General features: G+C 25.5%; 3 protein-coding genes across 4 annotated transcripts; 2 read left to right on the top strand and 1 right to left on the bottom strand.

Moving 5' to 3' along the window:
* Positions 1-520: 520 nt before the first annotated feature.
* LOC114118938 (SPARC) lies at positions 521-11,111 on the bottom strand. Its single transcript, XM_027980372.2, has 8 exons — positions 10,952-11,111; positions 6,116-6,215; positions 5,418-5,571; positions 1,836-1,951; positions 1,630-1,776; positions 1,319-1,521; positions 863-1,010; positions 521-796 (listed from the first exon to the last, which is right to left on the bottom strand). The coding sequence occupies exons 2-8, from the start codon at positions 6,197-6,199 to the stop codon at positions 749-751; spliced, it is 900 nt and encodes a 299-aa protein (XP_027836173.1). The 5' UTR covers positions 6,200-6,215; positions 10,952-11,111; the 3' UTR covers positions 521-748.
* Positions 1,951-4,202, top strand: LOC114118937 (NAD kinase 2, mitochondrial). The gene is made up of 3 exons (XM_027980371.2): positions 1,951-2,236; positions 2,351-2,615; positions 3,394-4,202. The coding sequence occupies exons 1-3, from the start codon at positions 1,955-1,957 to the stop codon at positions 3,975-3,977; spliced, it is 1,131 nt and encodes a 376-aa protein (XP_027836172.1). The 5' UTR covers positions 1,951-1,954; the 3' UTR covers positions 3,978-4,202.
* Positions 11,112-15,980: 4,869 nt separating the features above from the next.
* LOC114133122 (ras GTPase-activating protein-binding protein 1) lies at positions 15,981-26,506 on the top strand. Of its 2 annotated transcripts, none has more exons than XM_027998754.2 (10): positions 15,981-16,354; positions 20,390-20,548; positions 20,833-21,133; positions 21,198-21,440; positions 21,994-22,198; positions 22,851-23,005; positions 23,073-23,238; positions 23,729-23,868; positions 23,937-24,080; positions 25,377-26,506. In XM_027998754.2, the coding sequence occupies exons 2-10, from the start codon at positions 20,451-20,453 to the stop codon at positions 25,584-25,586; spliced, it is 1,662 nt and encodes a 553-aa protein (XP_027854555.2). In that variant the 5' UTR covers positions 15,981-16,354; positions 20,390-20,450; the 3' UTR covers positions 25,587-26,506. The 2 variants fall into 2 exon arrangements, with proteins under 2 accessions (XP_027854555.2, XP_027854554.2); XM_027998753.2 differs by having other exon boundaries at positions 15,981-16,350.
* The last annotated feature ends 383 nt before the right edge of the window (positions 26,507-26,889 follow it).

Here is a 26,889-nt window from a genome sequence, read left to right on the forward strand (position 1 = left end):
TAGACCGCATATGACAAGAATACTGTTTTATGTACATTTTGGAAATTTATGAGTTGTGCCATCTCAAAGCTTCATGCATTTAAAGGCTCCAAAACTGTTTTGAAAAAATACATTTCAAAGAATTTACTACAAATTGAAAGCTATTATACATTTTAAAGTTAATTAATGTTAGTATAATATTATTAAGTACCTACTTATTATTTACAATACAGTATCAGTTTTTATTAAATAAAACAATCATTTAGTCATACAGATTCATTGATTGTCAAAAAATCATATTTTCTGAGAGGCCCCTAATTAAAGCCAAAATAATCACTGAATAAATTCCCGTTAAAATACATAGCCTCTATATTTATCAAATAAGCACTGGAAAATAGGTAGCTATAGTTATGTTTAATTATTTAAATTATCAATATTTCTGTATTGAATAGTAGAATTGATTAAGATTAAGTAATTTATTCAGTATACAACTTATAAAAAAGATTTTAAATATTTGATATGTTTATATCAGATTAATTAATTAAATTCACATTTTTGATTTTATTTTGAATACAAGTATAGTATAAAATATTACGATCAAATGATTTAAAATATTAATCATTAATTACATGATTTGATTAGATACATAATGTGCATGGTATTATAAATAATAAAAATGATAATTCAATTCACAATAAAAATGTATGTTTCAAAATAATTAATAAATCAAAATATTTATATAATATTTATTTTAAAATAAATGTTTTTATTAATTTAGTTCTTGGCGTAAATCATCACACTCGTCTTCCAGTGTTTCCTGCAATAACAATTAAAATGCTATTAGAAATCTGAAATATTATATTTTAAATTTTATATTCATTACTTTAGGTATTTCCAAACAGTTTCCCCATTCTTCAAGTGTGACCATGTGATCTGAATTTGCGTCACATTTGTTTAAAAATGGAGCAATACAATGTTCTAAATACATAAGCGGTGCTCTGATTGGGAACAATTCATGTCTTGATACAGCTCTAAAAAAAATTAAAAATTAATATAAATGTGTATATCAACATACTAAATATTCATTCAATGTATTACTAATTATGTTTTAAAAATAAAATTATTAAAAAAATTTAAAAAAGAAAATAGGTATATTGAATAAAAGTAAATTCTTTCTCTGTAGGTAATCAAAAACAAAAAAATCAAATAATTTCATCATAATATTATTCATTATTAAAAAATATAAACTTCACTATATAAAAATAATACCAAAATAATTGTATCTAAATATTATGCTTGATATTTCCCAATTTACATCTTAATATTATAATTATCTTACCTATCATGCGGATAACCATCCAAATCGCACCACTTCCAAACAGCTGCATTACTCCAAAGTTTTGTCATATTAGTTTCTGCTTCATTCATCTTAGATTTGAAATGAGGGCTTAATTCTTCTCTATCTGCCAAATCTTGCATTATGTGATAAAGCCATTCTCTCATTCTCCTTGGGAAATCTGCCATTTCTGAGTCAGAACATACCTAAAGATTTATAGCAAATTATAGAAAATTAATTATAAAAAAATCAATTTTACTATGATCACTGATCATATAAAATCAATTTTATAGTTTTATGATATTACAACTTACTGACAGTTGTTTACAAGCGCCATAATATTCTACATGCAGGTGACTAAATTCTGGGTTACTACATTTTTCTGATTTTTCTTCACAGTTGCAACGCATTCTGTGAATTTCACAATCAGAACCCCATGTTTGATTATAGTTTGAACAAACCTAAAAAAAATTATAAGATCAAAAAAAATCACTTTAGTATAATATTATATTTATCTTACCTTTCTTCTTTCTTCTGTTTCAATAGGACAATCTGCAATACAAACACACTGTGCTTCACCATCTTCTGTCAACTTGCATACACGTCCAGCACCACAGTGTTTTTTTTGACAAGGACCTAATGATTATCAAAAAGACATTTAAACAGATGTGTATCGGACGCAGATATATGCAACTATGGAAAGGCAAAAAAGTTTTATTGGTAGCTAAGTATACTAGAGTGGAACGTGAAAGACTCGAACATCCTAATGTATCAGAAAAACAATTATTGAAACAATTAAGTAATCAAGGTGCCAACTTGAAAACAATTTTGGAATCACATAATGAACACTATAATATTGTTAAAGAGGTGACGGCTGCTATAAACCGTTTGGATGTTGAATCAAAAATAATTAATTTGAAGGTAACTATAAATTAATGAAACATTGTATTTTTAATAATTATCATTCAAACAGTATGTTTGAGATATCGTATATAATTGTTTTACTATTTTTTTTTTTTTTTTTTTTTTTTTAAGGATATCAATACTGCAGCAGTATCTTGGGCTGATGTTTTGATTGCTATCGGTGGTGATGGAACATTTTTAGTTATGTCCAGTTATGTTCAAAATAACCAAACACCAGTTGTTGGTATTAATTCCAATCCAAGTTCATCACTTGGTTATTTATGTTTACCAGAAATCTGTTCCCGAAATATACAAAACACGTTTGATACATTAGAAAAACAAAAATATTTTTTTATTGATAGAAGAAGAATCAGAGTTTCAATGAAAAATACTAAGAGTAAGAATCAATTAAATTTTTATCATTTTATTTTTTAACATAAATTGCTCAATAATATTTAGAGAAGTGAAACTATTACATTAAAAATACATTCAATTGATTGCATTATTGCTTTGAAATATAAGAGTATAAAACATTTTACATTAAAAATATGCAAATAAAAACATCATTATTTAATTGTTTACGTTATTGCATTGAACAAATGAATTTTTAAATTTTCTCACAACATGATATTCTTATATTCTTATACCTAGAGAAACTTCTTTCGACATTGACATTGTTACAATATTTACTGTACTTGAAATAAATTAGAACGTTTTTGCTCACATTTTCTACCCTCTATCAATTTTACATTTTTTGAAAATGAATAATAATTACAAACCCTTTATTTTTACATTACTTAATACATAGTATATTAAAATTAATCATTAAATAAATGTCTACCTTTTTTCAAATTTCTATTAAAAATAATACTTAAATGAATAGAATATGTTGGGTTTCAGGCTTGTAATATCTGTTGGCATGAAACCATAATAATTGGAATAAATAAATAATAAGTTTATTTCCAATATATTATGTTGGTCTTTTAAAATATGTGCACTGCCACAATTTTTTTTTAAATATAAAGCTAAATATTATTAGTATATATTATAGTAGTTTAAATTGAAAAAATTAATGAAAAACATTTTAAGCTCATTTATTAATATATATTAATTGGTAAAAAACAATATAATTGTAATAAATTGACTTCTTAAATAATATTGTATATTATTTTTAGATAAAATGGAACCACCGATAAATATGTATCAAGATTTTGTAAAAATAAGACCAGATTCTCATTCATCACATGACATGTTGGCGCTTAATGAAGTATTTATTGGTGATAAAATGCCAGGACGAACTTCTGAAATGGAATGTAAATTTGATGGTAATATGCCCATAAAAATAAAATCATCTGGACTATGTATAAGTACCGGAACTGGATCAAGTGCATGGAGTTATGCATTAAACAAAATCAGTGTTAATGAAGTTCGGAGGATTTTAAATTACAAATTTCATCAAATATCAGAACAAGAATGTATAAAAATAGCTAATGATTATAATAAGAATCTAGTTTATAGGCCAGATTTAGAATATTTACAATACACTATTAGAGAACCAACTGGAAGATCTCTATGGCAGTCAAATGATGAATTAATAAAATCTGATAAAATTAAGCAGGCTGAAGTAGAAACCCATTGTGAAGAAGGATGTATAATACTAGATGGATTTTTAATATATGTTTTTCCTAAGGGCGCACAAGCTATTTTAACCTCAAGACCCGAAGATTCAATTAAGTCAGTTATGATTAATGTTGACTAAAAGAATAATTAAATTTTATAAATTTTTAACTACTCTTGAAATTGTGATATTTTAATACAATTTTAATTATATAAAAAAAAAAAACTAATATTTAGTTGTGACAAAAAAAAATTATATTTTTAAAATAATATTGTACCAATTTTTTTTTAATATTTTATACAAGTAGAATATCAGGGCCAAGAAAATTAAAAATAAATTATCTTTAAAATTCTATGCCAATTGTAACTTATTATTATTTAAGATTTTATAGGCTTAAGATGTTATAAATTATATATAAATATTTAGATAATTAATATGGTCTAATTTTATTTAGGTTCTGAGTGGAGAAATGAATGTATTGATTTTAAAATGGTGTTTTTTGTTTTTTGAATGTGTGTATGATTACAAGATAAAATCATTCTGTTTTAAAAATAAGAGTGTGTTTGGATATCATAACGGATCTAGTTTGTACTAAGAAAAGGTCAAAGTCATCAAGTAGATACTTAAAATATTCACCCTATGTTTTTGTATTAGAATTTTCTATTTAGGTTAAAATGTTCAAATATTTTAACTATTTTCAAGCTATTTATAGGCATTAGACATTTTATTTTATTTTATAAATATTGATTCAAAATTATTCACTAAGTAGAAATTTTATGAAATTTAATACAAAGCTTTTCATAAGTTGTCTCAAATATCTCAAAAATATTGATAATTTACTGTCACAATATTTCTTTATAAGTAATTAAAATTATTAATTAGAAGTTTGACAAAATTCATGAAAGAAGTTATCAATAAGAAGTTCATAAACAATTTTATTTTTAAACCTAAGATTTGAATATTCACGCAGTTTTTAAATTTTTCAACCTGTATAAAAAAAAAAATCCTAACAATAAACCAAATTAATTTTTTATGACTATTTCAAGTTAAAATTTTTATAAAAAAAAAAAAATGAAATTACATAATATATCCGATATATATTTTAGAAATGTATGTACTGATAAATTGTTAAATACAAATTTAACAATAATTTATTATGGCCAAATGGATATTGATGTTATAATTTTAAAGTTTAAATGCAAATTTATTATCTATTAATAACTTAAACTGTATTGAATAGTAAAGTAGTATAATATTTGAATGATATATTATATTGTTAACAATGTTAAAAAAAATTAATACAGACAATCAAAGAATAATTGTTTACTCAAAATTAACTTGATAAACATCACTAAACATTATTTTTTAATTTTTAATTACATTATGAATAGGTACACATAATTACTTTGTTGTGCATTGATGTGATGCTATATCTACATTCAGTTGCATGTTACTAGCTCCCAGATCACCCAGGTTAGGATGACCAACAGTTACAACAGTTCTTTTTCCACAGAACCCAATCTAAATAACCCCAAAGTATTGAAGCCTTAGTCCCTCCCCCCTAAAAAAAAAAAAAATTACTTTGTTGATCAGTCATTTCCAAAAGTTGAATTATGTTTGCCTCAGATGGTACTTCAGCTTTTTTTTCGCCTTCCAATGTCTTCACTAATACATCTTCCATTACATTTTTTGGTAAACTGTCAAATTTATATTTCATCCATTTTTTAGTTTTCCTCTGTCAACAATAAACCAATCAAATAATACATAAAAAGGTAGATTTAATTTGGTAACAGTGGGCAATTTTATCATCGGACAAGATTTCAGGAATAAACCTATAGGTACCAAAACATAATTGATTTTGTATTTTATGAAGATATTTGTATAGAAGTATTATACAGTATAATTTTATAAAAATTTCTTATGTGAAAAAAATTCTATTTTAATTTAATATATTAGTATTTATTATTTTCAGAATTTATTAATAAAACCAAATAGATAGTCATTGATTAATGTTTTAGTTGATAGGTAATAGGTAGACTGTAATAGTTAAAAATTTAAACTATAGAAAAATTGATGAAAATGCTCGTGTAAATTATTTAAATTTTCCACGTTGAGGTGATTAAAATAATAAGACGATATAGGTACCTGTCTTTCCTATACAAACTTAACGAATGAATTGGCACATGAATGTTCATACAATAGTTAGTAATTGTAAAAATATATTAAGCATGCATAAGCATATTTATATTACAATATAATAATAAAACAATAATTCATACAGGTTTTTCTTCTAACGACATAGAACACTCGAAAAGAACAAACAATACCAACGCCTGAATAACAACATCCTTGAACTGGACCATATTGATAGCTTAGTACCTAAAAAATAAACATTTATATTATTTTTGTAAATTGTTTCCTATTTCATCTTCAATTAAGATTTTTAATCAAATTATTGAAATATACCTATTTATAATTAATATTAATAAAATGTAGAAAGAGATGTTTTGCATAATATATTATGGTATGTAAAATTGCGAAATATTGAATACAAATAATAATACTATTAATATAAATTAATAGTAGGTATATAACAGTGACGGAGTGTCCCATCAGGATACCGGGAAAAATCCCGATGGGCTATAGAAGCTAAATGGCCCGCTGACCTGAAGTATAAATAGAAAAATGACCATGCAAATAATGATGTAGAGTAGGTAATGAGAAAATTATACTTTCATAACCTGTATTGTTAATAATACCTAAATAATTGGGATAAAAAATCCACTCCACCATTGGGTATACATATTATAACACATAGTTTTTGCTAACCTATTTTTTATACAATATATCAGCGATTCTTAAATTTTTATAGAATAGAGTAGAATCCCAGATAAAAGAATTTTAGAAATCGCAGATTCCTTTCCCCTTGGGTTAGGTTACAAAATATAATTCAAATATTGTTTTTTTTTTTTTAAAAATATTTCCCGTTATGTGTCCTGGCAAAAACCATTTGATAAAGCCGTCCGGACTCCCAACATAAGTGTACCTACCATATTAATTTGAGCACTTAGCCACAGGAAGTACCCATGTACCCATCTAAAATTTATGACCTCAGTCTTAGCAGTGCTGCAGAAGCCCGTCCAACTATAGGTACCTAGGTATGTCCCTAAAATGATTATAGATGTTATTTTTCGTTTAAACTTAAAAACGAAGGAAGTAAGTTGCTATTATTGTTTTACAAGATAATAACGCTATAAAGAGCAGTATTAATAGTATTAATAGTATTATATATGTTTATAATATATTAGGTAGTAATGTCTAAACCATGATTATAGGATAATAGATAAGGCACTAGGCAAATATTAAATCTATTATCCTGGTTATCACGTTACAAATCATTAGTTGTTTTAATTATCGTTCACAGTTGAATTCATTATTTTTAACTAGCAATACCTATGTGTTTACTATTTATAAATAATCACCCCCAACTTTTCTTTTAATAATGAATTTAAGTTTAAATTTTTGAAAATTTAAACTCTTATTTAGGTGGATACTTATAATCATAATAGACCATATTTTCAAATATTTCAATTTTTTATTTTATTTAAAGAGTACCTATACAGACTTTTTTTTTTGTAAATAAAAATCAACTTATTTTAGGAAAATCCTATACATTTTTAAGCAGATGTATATTAGATAAATCAAAATTCGAATAAGAGCACATTTTAAGTTTTTAAAATATATACCTACACTAAGAATTATAGTTTTTTAAAACGGTTTTACAAAAATATAAAATTAATTAAATTTTATAGATATAATCAATTGTTTATTATATTCCACATTTGTTTCATTTTTTCTAATTTTAAAATGCTAATAAATATTATTTACAATTATTTTAAATCGCGTTTGTAAATTTAAGTATATTGTAACGTCGCATAAGCAATTATGGTGAGATGTGGGTGAGATTCCGAATTTCAAATGGCTTAGCTCCCCTTCCTCTAAATTAAATTATATAATATACATCCATGAACCATGTACATAATATTTGTGGTGTTAGCTACAATGGTTTAAAAAATAATAACTCTTTTCCTAAAATATTCAACGAAATGTCCACCTATTCTATGTATACTAATAATATTAAAGTTGTTAATAGGCAATAATTATTAGGTTTATTTTATTGATAATATGTGACATTTTAAATAGGTACTCATAAATCATAATAATTTAGTACCTATATTATAATTTGTGTAAATGAGTACAATTGCCTCAATTAAAACCCTAAGACTTAAGAGTATCTAATAACAATTCAGTAATTTGTGTTTATTATTATTGACATTAAACGTAGTTATATGATTACATTTAATTGGGTTAATTAATATTGCAAATTGAAATAATTGTTTTCCCTTGTGAAAAAAATACAACTGATATCGCTATTTAATTAAAATCCAAGTCATCAGAATGAATAATTCTTTCTAACTCATAATGTAGCGAACATATTATTATGAATATATGTTATCATTTATCATCCAGACAAGTTATCAAATATTATTAAATTCAGTAATAATCATTAATAGGTAGATAATATAAAAAAATTGTGCTTGAAATACTTGAATATAAATTATAATATTATCTAAATAACTTATCAAACAATCTGCAAAAATATATACTATTTATTTTTGCAGATTTCTATATATATATTATATGGGTACTTTTACATAGGTACCTACATATTAAAAAGCAAATGTCAATTCTATTATAACTTATAAGTAGCTTATTCCTTTGTATTTAAACAAAACTAAATGAAAACTTTGTCAATATTTTCGACTTAACAATTAGGTATATAACATGAATATATAATAAATATATTTTATCATATATCTATAAACATTATAGATATTTATTACATTTAAGTAGTATTATAATAAGTAGATACCAAAAAATTTAAAAAAATCGTTATTACAAAGAGCTACGGTGGCGTATTTTCTATGTACCTATTACTTATTATTATATTTTTACCTATAACTAAAATACAACTATTACTATTATACATTCTAATCATTTATTCCACGCTTTGCTGTTACGACATAAATGCCTTTTTAATATTTAATTATTTCATTACATATTTTATACCTATTATAATTTATCGATTCGGATAAAAGGAACTCGGATAAAAAGTTATGGATTTGCGAAATTTCGTGAGTTTCGGATAATAAACTAACATTGTCCATTCGGAAAAACGTGTTCGGGGAAAAAAGTTTCGGGTTTACGAACTTTCGGGTAAAATATTAATCGGAAAAAATTTCATTCGAAAATTTTGATTTGGGAAAAATACTGGAAACCAATATTTAAAGTAAATACCTACCGATATTTTAGATATTTTTTATTATGTACATATTTATATTAATATCTTTATTATTATTATGCAAAAATGTAAAATACATGCACTAAATAAAACCAGTTCGGTATTACTTATGTTTATCATTGTATTACTTATTTTACATAACACACCTATACTCGAATAGCTAACTATCGATAAAACGTCTATTTATAATATATATATATAGGTTTTAAACATGTTTTTTATATTTAAAGTTGACTTCGCTAAATGTTGTAATTTGAATATTATAACCTGCCAATATTGAATAGTATCGTAATTATCCATTGCATTTGTATTATGCAATTATTTAAATTAAAACAACAGACTTATAACATTGACCAAATGACTTCCTCTTTATATTATATATTTATATGGGGCATATATTACCTATTATTATTATCTCTGGCGGACATAAAATGTTTTTTTTCATTCATTATTACTACTGATTAGTGATTACTGTTTTCGCCGGAACAAAATAATATTGTTAATCTTAAAAGTGATGGATAATAATGTTTATCTAGGTGACCCTTTATACCGGAAAAAGTTATCTGTAGCATTTTTTTATCGGAATATATGCTTATTAAAACACTGTTATAATAAAAAAATATTATAATACTCAATCTACAATTTCTATATTATGCATACCAAAATAAAGTTTCTGTATAGTATATAGAGTATAGACGTATATTTAATAATATTATAATAATATTTGTACCTAAAATCGAATACCTACCTATATATAAATAATATCTTATATTGCATTACTTCTTAATAGTTTACACGACGAATGACGATTTATATATTGTTGCATTAAATCGTATTATACAAAAATAGTCAACACTTATATGTGTTGTAAGAGCACCTTGGCAAGGACCAATTTTTCCTGATTTATAAATTTATGTTATGGAAAAACACAGTGGCCTAACATTTAATATTTCTATACAAATAAAAATAAATATATAATATAATATATATATAAGTACAAATTAAAATCATTGATTTTACGTACAAAAATTAGTACAGCTATACTGAACTACTTAATATATTTCTCATCTACTTAGGTAGATATAATTGGTACATATTGTATTTTTATAAGAAATCCTAATCTAACAAAGAACTTCTTTTTATATTTATATTTCATTTTTTTTTAATTAATATTATCACAAATGTAAAGTATAGTGTATACTCAATACTTAAATTTTATGCACTGTAATTACTAATTACTAATTTTTAAATGTACACGATTAAATGCAGTATTGCAATAAATACGCACAAATGTTTAGCTATATGTATGTTTGTCCGAAAAAGTTTCGAAACAGATGAATCGATTTTGACGAGGTTTTCACAAGTATTGTGTTATATATTTCAAGTGTAGCAAACCGGAGAATGGTAGATAGACCCAATTAAAAAAGATTAATTTTAACCAGATGGAGTCGGATAATACAGCTTGAATTTTAATAATTTATTAATAATAAAATAATATAATTAAAATATTAATAACCAATATGAGTAATAAATATCTAGTTATCAAAATATTGAATGCATTAATGCTTGTTATATTATAAATAATCACTAAAAAGTATATCTTTATTCTTTACTTAATTTACTCATAAAATATAATTCATATTTGTGATTTACGAATAATACAAATAATAAAATAAACCAATAATTTAAAATTTTATTTTATTACTTATATTTAAAAAAAATATAAATATTTATTAAAATAATATTTACTTACTTTTCAGTTCAATTATTGTAATCTAAAACCAAACAACGTATTATTTCATATGAGCGCATATATACATATCATACTCACTACTCACGATGGACTGTAGTCAGAAACGGATATGTGTTCCATCTTCCATCCGTTTGCACATAATATAAATTATACAATAATAAATTAAGTATTATAATATACATTGTTGCACTTCAGCTCTCTCTGTTGATCATTAATTGCAAACTGTAGTTTAAACGATTTGATAGACTTATGTCGAATCGCGTGAAATATTGATAAATGTTAAATTAAACGGTTATTTAATTTATTGGACCAACCATGGGTGATGACTGATGAGTCCAAATCCTATTTGAGGGACCATTATCTTGCTATTAATTTATTTAATATTTAATAAATGATGATTATTAACTCAACCCGGCTTTGAATATGGAAAGCATTAAATAAAGATAATTATATTTATTTAAATGATTTTCAAACGTGTGTTGGGCGAAGTATATTCAATATTGTATAATAAAAACATTTAAAAAAACGAGTATAAGAATAAATAATAAATAATAATATTATAGAAAACATTTACAATTTAAATAGGTTTTTTTTTTATCAAATTTAACAATGATATGGGGATATATCCCCATACTTCCTCCCTATAATTACCCCAATGTTTTACTTAAGTACCGCTAGAACCACGTTTATATATTAGATAGAAATACAAAATCTATAATATTTGATATCTATATAACTATTAATAACATCAAAAAGCTTCATAGCTTCATCTGTATTCTCATTTAATTAAATTTATAAAATTATTTTGGATTTCGAGCAGACTGCAGAGTATAAATGTATTGATTTAAAAATGACGTATTTATGACTTAATGTATTATCTGTATGTGTGTTACACTTAGAGTGAAGGTAGTTGAAAAATAATCCTCGATCTTCAATTTGGTTTTAAATAAGCGACAATTATGGCAACCGATATTTCTTACATCCTCCTCAGTCCTCACATATGTATATACAATTATATATATACAATGTTTTTAATAGTTATATAATATAAATTATTATATCATATTAAATCATTAGCAACGAAAATTTGTCATTTTTGAAATAAGCATTGACATAGTTGGTTATTTATAGCCAAATAATACCTATGTAAACTATATTTTATATAGTATTATATTACGTATTATATACACATATTGACATATATTTATGTATAATATAACTTAACCTATAGATAATAAGTATAATATTATTAAAAATACTTAGTAATTGAATAAGAAAAAAAGATATATATACAAAAGTATAAGAAAACTTGTGTGTCTGAAGATTTAGCTTATATTTGTAGAACTTAGAAGTAGTAGGCTAAAAATACATATTTTTTAAAATGAGATAGATATGAGATATCTCATGTCCCACACAACCATTTAAGCACTGTACATAACATTGATAAACTCTTAAATCTAATATTACATATATTGTATATATACTATTTATCTTTATACATACTACATCCCTATGTAGTACCTACTACCTACATAATTATAGTATTATTATGATACATTTATAAACGTACTTACTACTTATAGAACCTAGAATTTAAATTATGGAGTAATTAAATCAAATAGTTTTGATATAATCAAATATTATTCGGAACTTCGGTAGATAGACAAAGACAACTATACGTAAAATTAAATCTATATTGGATAATATTTTAATACAGAATATTATATTAAAATTTCTTTAAATACCTTCTCAATATTTCTTATACTAAGTAAATTAATAAGCCATGTTATATTATTATATATTTTTATGTACATATTACATAACATAGTTACCTATAACTTGTAGTATATCGGAACTTTAGTAGATACCTGAGTAAGTCACAAGAGTTGATTTAGTTGCCTATCTAATTGTATACACAGCAATATTTTTTACATTATTAGTTATTAAATAATGCTTTTACGGTATACAATTGCAAATTACAATATACCAGCTCTTGCATTCCTTGTCATCGTTTTATAACCGTTTTTTCTTCTTATTTACATATAAATTTGTTATAATCAAGGAAATGATTTTCCAGTGTTTAAATATATTTATTCATCTTCGCCAGACAAATATTTCATCATTACTATTCTAAACGTTTTATCGTTAACATCGGCATCAATATAATACATGCATAAACTATGTCGACCAAATCCTTGCCCGAGATGAACACGTCTAAAAATTGCGGTTTGGGACTGGAGAAAACGTACGGTTCGATGCCAAACGTCGCCGAATTCTACTACAATAACAACTAACTGACAGTGAAGCATGCGTCTGCAGGAAGAAATCGTCGTTAACAACGATGGTTTAGCTGCTATAGAAGATAAACCGAAACGCCGATCTTTATATATTAACGTTTTAAAAGATTTATGAGGACGTTATGAAAACGATTTCGAAGAGAGACTGTCTATATAGACAAAAAAAGAAACATATGATTGTCACAGAAATAGCCATATACCTAGTAATAAGTAATAATACGTTATCACAAATCGCGACTTTTGGCAATTTTATTATTACAAAGTCACAAAGATATAGGTATTTATAATAGTACTTCTTGCCGACCATGCATAAAATACATTATTATAACAATAATAAGCTTGTATAATTAGTATATTTTTGTTTTATGCATCAAAGGTAAATATATGACTATATAGTATATATATATGTGTTCTGTAGAAGAATACACACATATTACACGATGCATAATATAATATATGAATTATGGTCGATTTATTTCGTATAGGTATTATAATAGGTGCGGAATAATTTTCATATTTATGAAAACATTGAAAACTTTCGTTCGTACTACGATTGAAGAATTTAAGGGCAGATTATAGGAAAGTTAATAATCGACAAACTAATGGAAACTGCATGTGTTATAACTTTCAACAAGAAAAATGCAAATATATGTAAAATAAAAAAGTACAAAAATGAATAAAATGCACCAAAATTACTAAAAAATGACCGTAAAGCATAAAATCCCCTGAAAATCCAAAAATTGTACCATTAAATTCCATACATCATGAATCAAATTTCTGTATTGACGAGCCTTGACTGTGAGCATTAGAAAAAAAGATGCAAATGCAAATCAAGTTCTGGGCCCTAATTATTACATATTTTTCAACTATATAATTTCTGCAGAGTTCTGAAAAAATAGGTACCTATTTGTAAAAAATATAATATAACTTAATAGCTTTGAATTTACCTATATCATTGCATTATCTTATCTTTTTATTTATTTCAATTATGAATTTTAAAAAAGATGGTTAATTGACTTATCTAATGATAACTGATTTTATTTTATAAGATATTATCTATAGCCTTTAGAACCAACTTGACCAGCTTCACTAAATAAGCGTTAGTAAGAAATACTTGGTGCCATTACACTTAAATATTTTTTTTTTTACTTGGAAATTTATGGATATATTTTCTCATTGTCTGTCCACCATAATAAAGGATCTTGATTATGGCATATTTAATTTTAAACTGTTATATAATCATATATTTACATTTATACAAGTTTTATTTTGTCTTAGATCAAAAATTGATATCTTTGATAATATCTATTATGCTTGCCTGACCTTTTATTTTCATTAAATCGTATAAGGTGGTAGGGTTTTTTTACTTATCTCAGTAAAATCTGACTCATTTTATTCTTCTCACATACAATTTAAAATACATTTTACTAATCGATTAGCAATTGACTCGATTATGTTTTTTCCACCACAACATACGTCAGTTACCTATTGATTAAAGTGGTTAAAATGTTTACACTTTACTCAATTCACTATTAAAAAACACGTTACATTCTCAAAACCCCGATTTATTATAAATAACTTTTACTAAATAATTAATATTCCCGCAGTCGTATCAATAAATAATTTATTATAAATAGGGGTAATTTCTTTTCTAAACATTTTTCCCAGTTTTGATCCTGTTATTTTGAATAACAAGTGTTTTGAAACGGAAAATTATCCCGAAATTAAACTTAAATAATTTGTGTTAACTATTTTGTCATTTACTAAATATTTCTAGTAGAAAACTGATAAATGATAAATGGATTTATTTGATTATTTGATTAAATGATGGATTTTATTTTAAAATTATCTCCCACCTGGTGACGACAATCATTGATGATTAAATAAACTTTCATTGTTTTTCCGTTTTCAAAATTTTTCCTATCAAATCGTTCATATTTCTTGTTGTACAAATAATGTATCAATAATAATAAAATCGAACAGTTCAGTATAATAGAAATATTAACTATAAAAACTAAGAAAATATTTAAAATACTTGAAAGTTAGTATATGACTGCCGTAGTTAGATGGCCGTCATCATTTAACATCTTTATCTGTCTCGAAAACACTCCAGCATTATACGTGTGTGTGGCATGAATGTAAGACATATTGAAAATATTTAATGTGCAAACTGCAAATCATATTTTTAGACTAGACAACGTTACATTACACATTTGACATTACATACTTCACTTAAGAACTGCCTATACTGTTGCGATATGCCAATATTGTGTTATTTATTTTCGACCATAAAATTATTATCATGTCATTTAATAGCTATTTTAAATAATAATCTTTTTCATACCTGAACATATTACATTTCTCCAGTGCGTGCGTATGTGAGTTGGCATTATACAAATGTTAAGTCAGCGACATGGTTGCTGCAATGGTTGTAGGTACTAGTCTAGAAAAACTGAAATCATGGTAATTAAATAATATTGTAATTTGTATCACCTACTGTATTTATTAACTTTATTTTATTTAAAAAATGTAAAAACCGCGTCATCCTGCTGCCGTCCTGCCGATGATGACTAATGAGTTGGTACTAACCGTCCAGTGTGTTGGAAGCACTGTACGCTGTGTTGTGTGATGGCCGGGTGGCGGTGTCGGCGACCTGAGCCGACCACTTACGACGGCGACGTCGCGAAGGGATTTCTATTATTTTATTATTATTATTTTTCTTTTTGTGTTGATTTCTGTACGGGAAAGAGCCACCAATCCGATCTCAGCAACTCGAAACGCCGTCGCTATCTTTTCACCTACAGTTCGTTTTTTCGTCTTTCGCGCCTGACGCACAAGCAAGCACGACGAATCGTGTTCGCCCGCTGTTTGTCAAGTCCGGCCATCATTCACACTTCTCACTCGTCCTGTTATTATAACAAAACGCCGCTCTCTAAAATAATTTTAATCCTAGCTTCTACTAGTTCCCGCACAGACGACATCGGTGCACGTACTTAAGACAGCCTAGTTTGGTTGCTCGTCTCTAAAATTTTCTCTGTATTTTGATTTGTTTGGCGCACGTTTACGATCGCACGCCGCCATCGGATCCGTTTAAAAAAAACCGTAAGTATGTAGTTTCCGTCGTTATTGTTTTTATTGTTGTTATTGCATTTTTTGGCATCGTCGTCCGGTGGGCACATGTGCGCTACGGACATTCGGTACGCGCCCCGCCGTCCGTCGATGACCGCATGTTTATCGTTGCTTACACTCTCCACACCGACAGTCGACAACGCTTCTCCAACATTTCGTTGTTCAATGACTGCCGCCTCCCTTCTCACTGCACCGTCCTGCGCTTGAGAAACGTCTCGTATTGAGTTCGTTGAGTGTTAACCGATCCGACAGGATAACGTCGAAATGCGTACAATATTGATCCTCTAAACGGTTTCTTGTTATGTACATGAATCGTCATTGTTGATTTGGCGTTGCCTAAACCTTATCAAACGTATTCAATCATATTTTTTCCCCTTCGATATTCATTAGACATGCTCAAAATCTTGTTAACCCAAAACACAATATGCGATGATTGTTCTAGTCATTTGTTATTTTAGCTACTGATTTTGAAAACATTGTTACAAAATGTTATTCTTGATTTGATGTAGGTACTTGAATTTCGAAAATTTACTTTTAAATGTTGATAATCAAGTTTAATGACTACCCATGATAGATAGTGCATACTATAATTAAAATACATGTATTAAATTATTAATATACCTAATCTTATAAATTGGTATTAAAATCATTTGTACCTATTGCAATGAAAACAAAAATCATAGTAGGTACCTGTACATTTAGTAAATAAATTACGTTTTATTAATTACTTAGTAATATTATTTATTTAATTATAGCTAATACCTATTGTTGTGATATTTTATTTAAAATACTCATTTTAAATTAGCCTTTAGAACGGCTAATATATAATGGATATTTCAATGACCACAAACTATTTGTTATACCATGGCTGTGGCTATCAATAAATATCCATAGATAATGTTAAACAATAAAAATAAAACTGTTTTGCTTGCTAGTGCATGTTGTTTTAACAATTGTTGAATATTTTTATTGGGGTAAATACATTGTACATCCTAGATTGGCTTTATATATATATATAAAAAAATAATAGTTTCAACTTACCAAATTTACGTTTATCAGAAATATCCTTATGTTACTTAATTTTTATAGTGAATTGACTTGAATAGGTACAAACTAAAAGTTAAAAACATTATCTGCGAGATATTTGTGTTATTACATTTAATCTTAACCATTTTATTTAAATTTGGTACTTGTGTTTTAATTAACAGTTAAACGTCTGTTTAATACATGTATAATAATACAAAACTATCCAAAGCTAATGTCAATGTATTTATTGATAATGTTGTTAGCAAATCGAGGGATATTTTCGTTTTGAATGTCAAAAAAAAAAAAAAAAAAATAGTTAAAAAACCGCTGGCCCTAATTATCCCTAATAGAATTCACTTGCTAAATCCAAGATTAGAGTTGGATACAATGTCGCGATAACCCCTAATATGTAATAGTCGCGATAACGCACAAGTGCCTTAAATTTTAATCTTAGTTATGAGCATTTTCAATACTTGCCTAAAGTAAATTATTATTAAATAGCCAACATTATAACAGAGAATGATACTCTTAACTATAACTTAATTATAGGTCAATGATTATTATTAATAATTAATTAAAAGGTTGATTTTATTGAATCACAGATTTACCATATTGCTTATGGGCCAAAAAGATAAAATCTTCCTAAGTTATTTATAATATGTGATGAAATTAAAAATATTTACTGCTATATAAACAAATTAAATTTTATCAAGCATTTCATGCACTTATTTTAGTACCTTAATTCAGTTATATCTATAGAAAAAATTACTACCTTATGCATATGACTAGGTTTCTCTTTTTAAGATATCTTAATGATCAGATAACTGTAGTTGGCAGTGTGTGTGTATAATATAGTATATATCAAGGGCGACTAAACGGTCAATCACGGACAATTTCAAAGTTGATCATATTACAATTTATTTCAAGTATATATTATACACTTAATGCAAGTATTTTTCTTAATAATTATAGTTATTTAATAATAAAAATTATTTTCTATGAAAGTCGATCCTCAAAGGTGAAGTATATTTTTAGTAAATCGTGACCAAAAATAGTTAGCCCACACTAAATATTATGCAAGTCTCACACTCACAAATGTGCCTCTTAGTAACTTGAATAAGGTTCATGAAAATGTAGTTGGTGCATTGTGTCCTTGTCTTCCAACCAAAATACAGACTTAGTAGAGCGCACCTGGGGTAAAATAAGGCAAAATTATATTAGTAAACCTACTCTCAAGCCCATGTCTCCTCTGCGAGAGTGGATCTAGTTTTTAGTACTCAAAACATAATACTTCCACCTCAACCATCCAAATGGACTCCTTTGCCCCAGTTGTATATGAACAAAATACATATTATATTAGTTTAAAAATAAACAGTAAATGATTTAAATCCTTCAAAAATTAATATCACTCAGATACTAAATATTATATTCATTAATTATAATAAAATATTATTCCATTGTTATCAAAAATAGTCAAACCTAATAAATTATGTATCACTTTTTGCTAATTAAGCGGGTATCTACCTGCAAAAACTATCAATTACCAATATATTTTCAAAATAAATATTTAAGTACCTTCCTTAAATTAATAAAGTAATTATATTATTAACAATTGTATTCAATTACCTACTATTATTGAACTTTGAAAAGCCATAGTGATAAATAGTTATGACCTTTATTTTAGGAATAATGATAAAAAACTGATAGTAAATGATAGTTCTTAATTGCTGATTGGTAGTTATAAGGAAAAAACTAGAAAATTCCTTCTGATTTTTGAAAGAGAAGTCTTTATTTTGTATTAATAGCTTTAAAACTATTTAAAATGACTTGCCTCTTAACTAATAATCATTATAAAACTAAAAGTAACTTATAAAAAATCAAATTGAATACCTAATGTATTATTTATTGCTTTTTTTCATTTTGTGATTTGTATTTGATACTAATAGATAGTCAAAATTTTAGTTCATAAAGATCATTTTAAATAAGTATTAGGTACTCATTATTGTTATTATTATTTAAAATACTTCATTAATGTTAAATCTTTAGTATTTTATTATAATACTATTGTGATTTATTATAAAAAGAACTTAATATCATCTTTATTACAATAGTACACATAGAAATAGTGAATTATATAACTGTATATAATATACATAATACATATACTATAAAATATTAAAATGTATATTTATAGTGTGTGAATTTTTTTTGTAAAATAATGAATAAGCAATTTAAGTTTTATAAGTTTTCAAGAAAAATTATACCATCACTTCTCTTTTTAAAAAAATACAATTTCTACAGTATACATTGTATTAAATTGACGATATTACATATCTTATTTGACCATTTTACAATTCCTCATGTTTTATATTTTGCAATACATACACATTGTACATAAACCTAACCTATGTATCTTCCTATAAATTAGGTATCAATATACCACAAATATTATAATTAACACAGATAAAAAATCTAGTCGTTTGATATTAATAATATGGTAAAACTTTATTTAATTGTAATAAATATAATGCACATGAACATAGGCGTTCTCGCAGGGGGTATATGGGATATAAATACCCCCTCCCGGTTCTTTATTTTCTTACATATAAGTATCTAATAAACGCTTTGTCTACTTTTGGTAACCCCTACAGCTTATTATGTAACCATTTTTTTCATCCCCCTCCATTGAAATATCCTGAGAATGCCTCTGCACATGGAATCAGTTTATTTGTAAAATAAGAGATGTAATATAATATAAACTGTTATAGTGCAATAATGAAAACAAAAAATTATGGTGGTACCTTTAATTTGTTTTTTCTTTCGATAGGTTTAAAATAGTCAAATATCTATCAACATTTCGATATTCATCATTCTGAAATAAAGATTTTTCTTTTAATAATAATAAAAACATAAAAGTCTTGATTTATAGAAGTTATTTTTACTTCAAATTGGATGTATTTAATATTTTAATGTTTTATATGTTTAGGTTTCTTGGTCAAGTTTTGATGCTCAACTACCTTTGAGTACTTAAACATCAATCGATAAAAATGGTTGCTGATAGTTGTCCAAACCCACAGAGTGTGGGACGTGAATTTGTCCGTCAATATTATACGATGTTGAACCAATCGCCTCATTACATGCATAGGTAATTATTTAAAAAAATATCTTATGAATACCTTAAGTATACTACCTAGTATAGGTTTACATTTATGGTTAGTACATAGTTAACATTAAAAAAAATACAACTATTAATTAAATTGTACTCTAAAACTCAATATATTTTTTTGTTTTATTATTTTATCACGGATAATAAAAATTTGAAAATATATCATATTACTAAAAATATGCTAATGAATTTGAAGTCTAAATGTGTTTATTAAAAATTGTACTATAATAATAATAATAAAATATTATTTAATATTTTTGTAGATTCTATAGTAGCGATTCATATTTTGTACATGGAGGTTTGGAACCATATAGTAGGGACATGACTCCTAGTATTGGTCAAAAAGAAATCCATAAACGTGTACAAGAATTGAATTTTCGGGACTGTCATGCTAAGATCTTACAAGTTGATTCACAAAACACTCTTGGAAATGGTGTGGTAGTTCATGTCACTGGTGAATTATCTAACTGTGGGCAACCCATGCGTCGTTTTGCACAAACGTTTGTATTGGCAGCTCAGTCTCCTAAGAAGTATTATGTTCATAATGACATTTTTCGTTATCAGGTATTAAATTATACAAATAAGCTATACATATTGTATTTCTTAATAAAATTGTGATACATTATAGGATGTGATGTTGAATGAAGATGATGTAAATGATGAAGCAGATTCTGGACAATCTGATGGTGAAGAAAATGGAGAAGTTGAACAAGCTCCTGTTCCTCAACAACCCCAGCATCAAGTAAATTATTATAATACTTCAACTCAAGGACAGAATTTAAACGGAGTTGCTCTGAATGTGATACCTGCTTCAGTCCCAGTACAGCAGTTGCTACCTGAGCAAATTCCTGTTCAAGTTCAACAACATATTGTAAGTATAAAATTAATGATATCAATATAATAATATAGTGTAATATGTTAAAAATTACGGCTATTTCTCAATATGTGGTTTACTGTTGTTTTGTAATCTACCATAAATAAAATGCTAACTTTGATATTTTATAAATTTTATCTTTATACTTTTTAATGCCTAGCTAAGTATTGGAGACGAAGTTTAAATAAAAATGGTAATATTTTTAATTTGTTCTTTAGAGGTATGAAATTATATTTTGTGGATAATCTATAACAGCTTATTTTTATTGTTAAAATGCATACATGTTTTTTTCTTGTATAAAATGTAGGCCACCTACTATATTGTAATTTTTATTACTGTAGACCAGGTTCATTGGTAGACCATATATTGGGATATAGACTTAATTACAAATTCATTTCAACAGAACCTTAAACTGAGCCCCTGTACTTCAATTCAGCTGCTCTCCTCCCCTTCTTATTATAATAATTCATAGATTTATATTTAGCGTAGCTATTTAGGGTGTTTAAAAATATTAAAATAATCTAACTTCTAAGTATATAATACTTTCTAGCCGACTGTTACTGCTCCGGTACAAAATTCTGCTCCTACTGTATTGTCACCTAGTAGTAATGTATCCAGAACTCAACCAACCTACACTCAAAACCAAATATTGCCAGAACAACCTAAAATTCAACATCAAGAAGAACCTACAAATCATAATGTGGATATAAAAGAAAATCAAGAACCTATTAAGAAGGATTTACCGATTACTGAAGGTATAATATTTTATTTTCAACCTAAGTTAAAGTTTTATATTAAGTTTATAAAGTCAAAAAATAATGTTTAAAATTTATGAGAGAAAATGTAATTTATACTAATAATTATTAATATGATTTTGACTATTATTTTTATGAGTAATATTATCATCCCAGTTCAATTAGAAAATAAATTCTTCTATATGACTAGAGTTACTGTGTATTCAATATATTATTTACATTAAAATATTTTAATTTAATTTATTAATTAGCTTGCATAAGATTTAAAGAATTAAAATTATAAAAAAACTTAAATAGATTTATATGGGTATAAGTGGTATAATATGTAATTTCAATTAAATTGAGTTTTTTTTCTATATTCAATAATTTAAATAGATATTAAAAAAATAAACAATGATTAAAAGTCAATAAATCATGAATGTACATTGTTGTTGATAAAATGTAAAAATTTATTGATAAATAATTATTTACAGTATTACTTACAAAATTAAAAATAAGTAAGAATGCGCCTGTTCACATATGATTTATTTGATTTATTAGTTTGTGATAAGTGACTGATAAAACTATTGACTTTTTCATAGATTTAGTTCCTAAATAAAAATATGTACCTGCTAACATATATATAAAAATAAAACTTCTTGATAATTTTTAGCCGTTTCTCCTGGAGATCAACCAAAACCGTTATATGCACAGCTCTTCAAATCTGGTGCACGATCAACAGAGACCCATGCTGAAGCCCCGCAACCACCTGCTTCTGTACCGACACAAAATTACTCAACTCCTTCTTTACCTAAAGCAACTTCACCAGTATGGTTTTATTTTTGCATTTATTTTTATTTTTTCACAATTTAAATATGTAATTTTTTTTATTTAGGTTCGAAATAATGATTATTCAAGCAATTCCTTTTCTAATAATCAGTATGAGCAAAGAGGCAATGCTAATAGAAATATGAGAAACAACTATAATGGTAGAGGTGGAGTTGGTGGAAGAAATCTGAATGATAGACCAAGCAGAAATTCTTTTAACAATCGTGAAAATGGTTTGTGTTTGAATTTTTTGTTAATTTTTTAATAATGTGTTGTTGAATGAAAGGTCCTAATAATTGTATTGGTTAACTGGGTTTTAATAATATAGCTAATTAGTGTTCAGATACACTAATATATTGTGTTATTAGCTTTAATATTAGAGTAAATTAACCTATAAACAAATTTTAAGTTAATAATATGACCTAGGCATCTTATAAGTTTTTATTGATGTTTCAATTTTAAAATGTATTAAGTCCATTTAAATATTGAAATATTTTACATAGTAACTTATTACTATTAACTGTATTAACTTATTATATGGCTTATAAATTTTAATATTAATTAAAGCCTAATATATGCCCTTAATAACATAATTATCTTAAAATTTGTTAATAGGCCAATTTATTTTATCATGTCTTATTTTATGTTAAATGTGAATAACACAAGTACTATTACTTTAACGTCCTCTTAAGATTTATATTTTTTATTGTTAATTTTGTATAGGATACAACAGTGGTCCTGGTAACGACCTTAGGATTAACAGAGGTAACCAATCTGGGTCTTACAATGGTATGTTCCAGTCAGATGAACAACAATTGTTTATTGGAAAAATCCCTCCAGAGGTTCAAGAAAGTGACTTACGGGTATGTATATCGTGTACTTCATTATAATTCATTGATTTATTATATCTTAATGATGTTAATAATTTTAGAACTTATTCGAAAAATTTGGTAATTTATTGGATGTACGAATAATGAAAGGAGGTAGCAAAACTGGTGATCCATCTATGAATGGTAATTTTGGTTTCGTCATTTTCGAAAGCATAGATACGGCACATAAAGTACTAAAAAGTCGAGTAAGTTAAACATTTTTTAAATAAAAATGTATTAATTTTATTAATACAATTACCAATAGATATAGTAAAACTGTAATATCTTGCTGTACGTATTCATAAAATCATAATATTCAAAGCACTAATGAAAAAAAAAAGTGAAAGGTGTTAAAAATCACATAAATATTTAACTTATTATACATGTTTTAATACATTTATACTACATGTTTATATTATAAAATTCATTCTTTAAACAATAAACGTCAGTGGTACGTAACCTAGGATCCTAGTATTGATCAACACACCTAATACTTAAAAATTAGTGGGTGGGTATTGCTAGATGGTTAAGTGTTTTTAGAAAAACATAAATATAATTTATAGTATTTGAGTACCTACCTATTTGGCTATATGTATATATACCTAGTTCTATTGTTAAAACATAACGTTAGTAGTGATAGTACGATAAAAATATAATAAAGTTATGAGAGGGTAGGTCACCTAAAAATATTTAAGGAACACAGATTTCATTTTAGATATAAACCACTGGTAATCAAATCATACTTTAATTAAATAAACTTTTTTCTTGTAATATTTTTATAAATCAATAGATATTTGAAACAATATGAATAACACTTAGTAGTTTTGAAATAATAAGTTCTTTAAAAGAATTAGCCTAAAATATATATGTACAAATTATCAATTGTTAATTCATATCAATATTAAAATATTGAATATGAGCATTTGAATGAAAGCATAATAATTTTATCATATAACATAATAGAACAATATTGTTGTATCTGGCGTAGGAAAAATTATGACGTTATGCATAAATTAATAATAATTATATAGTGCACTCTTTGTAATCTGACAGATATTACATACAATAACCGCCGGATTATTAAAAACCCATTCTCACTTATTGAAAAACTAAATTTATTTTATTAAAATATATAAATGATATATGCTAGTTTATTATTGTGTTGTATTAATCATTTGATGGGAAAGGTCTGAAAAAATATTCATTTTTTGTTTTTTTTTTTTTTAATGATGCTTTTTACTTTTAAGACTGGTAGTTGTTTAATCAAAAATAGTAAAAATAAAATTACTGTACATAGCAGATTATAGCTGACTGGATTAATGAGAGGACTATATATTTTTTTTATTTTAACATTATACCTCTCTATTTAATTATTATATGATAACTTATCAGACAAACTTATTTTCTGGAGTTCAGTATGATTCTTTGTGATTTATATTTTAAGTATTAATTTTGAAATAAAAAATGACTAATATTAAGATTTTTTGTTTTTATTTTTTTAGCCCATTATGCTTCCTGGTGAAAATGGCATTAAGTTGAATGTTGAAGAAAAAAAAAATAAGTCGAGAAGTTCAATGGTGAATTCTGAAGGTGGCAGTGGTGGTGGAGGTAGTTTAGGCCGTGGTGGTATGCGTACGGGCAACAATCGTGGAGGTTTCAATAGAAACCAGAATGATGGACCTAGAAACAACAACTTTAGGCGTCAAAATTAATAATAATAATAATTAAAATTAAGTATAATTAAAAAAAAAGAACTTCAATAAATACTCAAGATGACCAGAAAAATCCCTAATAAAGACGCTGTTCAGAATTTAAGAAAGACTATAATTTTATACTGTTTTTTTTTTCTAGATAGCTTCAAACTTTATTTCCTTTGCATTTATGAATCATTTTTCCTATTACTTATTTATCCACATTAATAATGTTATACCTCAAAGTATTGACTTTGCCCATAAATAATATATAAATCATATGTCGTGTATTGATTCACAAACCTAGTCAAGTAAATTTTTTCAATATTGTTTTAAATTTTTTTTTTCAGTTCACAAATACTTATAGTTTTATTTTAATCTAAAATGTCATTTATTCTTCAGCTAAATTAAAACCATATTATTTGTTTTGTAAAAATATATATTTAAAAACAGAATGATTAAAACAAAAAAAACATTTTTTATACAAATTCAAATATTTTTTTTAATCATTCTGTTTTACAAATATATAGATTAGGTTATTTTCTATCTAATCTAAAACTATTTTAAACTCTCCTTTATTTATTATTATTATTTTTCAAATAATGCTAAACCTTGTAATTTAGTTGTATTTATATGATGTACATAAGTTCTGAATTCAAGTCACAACGCTTAAGTACAATGCCCATTTATGTAATTTTGATAAGACTAAAAATAGGTTATCCGATTTTTAGTAGGGCTTCCTTGACTCTATAGGAATTACAGTGAAGATTTTATGATATCAGTATAATATATTATGATTTATACCACCGCCCTCCATATTTTTTTAATTATTCCTATTCTTATTTTATTTTATTTTATTATTATTATTATTTTTTTTTTTTTTGTGAAAAATATGTTCATTTTAACGTAAAACAAATTTAATAAAAAAAAAGTATTTTTTACTTCTAAAATTTTATTTTTTTCCTTTTAATATAAACTAAACCTTAACCTTATTGTATGCTATTTACAATATATTTTTTTTTCAAGTGTGTGTTTAAAAGAAAAATAATTATTCTATTATATTAAGCTTTTACAAAATTAAAACTTCATTTGTGAAACACTTTTATCATAAAGGTTATAACCTTATTAAATTGGTATACTCATGACAATATTACATTAGGATCAAATTAATCATCTGAAAATATTTATTTACAAGTGAAGTGTGAAATATTTAACATTTTAACATAGACTTTATACTAGTATAAAATTATTTATTTTAATATTGAAAGCTTTTATGATGGTATGCTGTTAATACAAATTGAAAAAGTATAATCTGAGTGTTTAA

Source organism: Aphis gossypii, chromosome 3, assembly GCF_020184175.1.
Source record: "Aphis gossypii isolate Hap1 chromosome 3, ASM2018417v2, whole genome shotgun sequence".
Lineage (NCBI taxonomy): Eukaryota > Metazoa > Arthropoda > Insecta > Hemiptera > Aphididae > Aphis > Aphis gossypii.

Coding starts and splice junctions, on each gene's coding strand:
- LOC114118937 (XM_027980371.2), top strand. CDS start 1,955: ATGATTATCAAAAAGACATTTAAACAGATGTGTATCGGACGCAGATAT. Junction 2,237..2,350: donor CAAAAATAATTAATTTGAAG/GTAACTATAAAT, acceptor TTTTTTTTTAAG/GATATCAATACTGCAGCAGT. Junction 2,616..3,393: donor TTCAATGAAAAATACTAAGA/GTAAGAATCAAT, acceptor TATTATTTTTAG/ATAAAATGGAACCACCGATA.
- LOC114118938 (XM_027980372.2), bottom strand. CDS start 6,199: ATGGTCCAGTTCAAGGATGTTGTTATTCAGGCGTTGGTATTGTTTGTT. Junction 1,952..5,417: donor GGAAATGACTGATCAACAAA/GTAATTTTTTTT, acceptor GATAATCATTAG/GTCCTTGTCAAAAAAAACAC. Junction 1,777..1,835: donor AAACAGAAGAAAGAAGAAAG/GTAAGATAAATA, acceptor AATTTTTTTTAG/GTTTGTTCAAACTATAATCA.
- LOC114133122 (XM_027998754.2), top strand. CDS start 20,451: ATGGTTGCTGATAGTTGTCCAAACCCACAGAGTGTGGGACGTGAATTT. Junction 21,441..21,993: donor TTCAAGTTCAACAACATATT/GTAAGTATAAAA, acceptor AATACTTTCTAG/CCGACTGTTACTGCTCCGGT. Junction 23,239..23,728: donor TTTTAACAATCGTGAAAATG/GTTTGTGTTTGA, acceptor AATTTTGTATAG/GATACAACAGTGGTCCTGGT.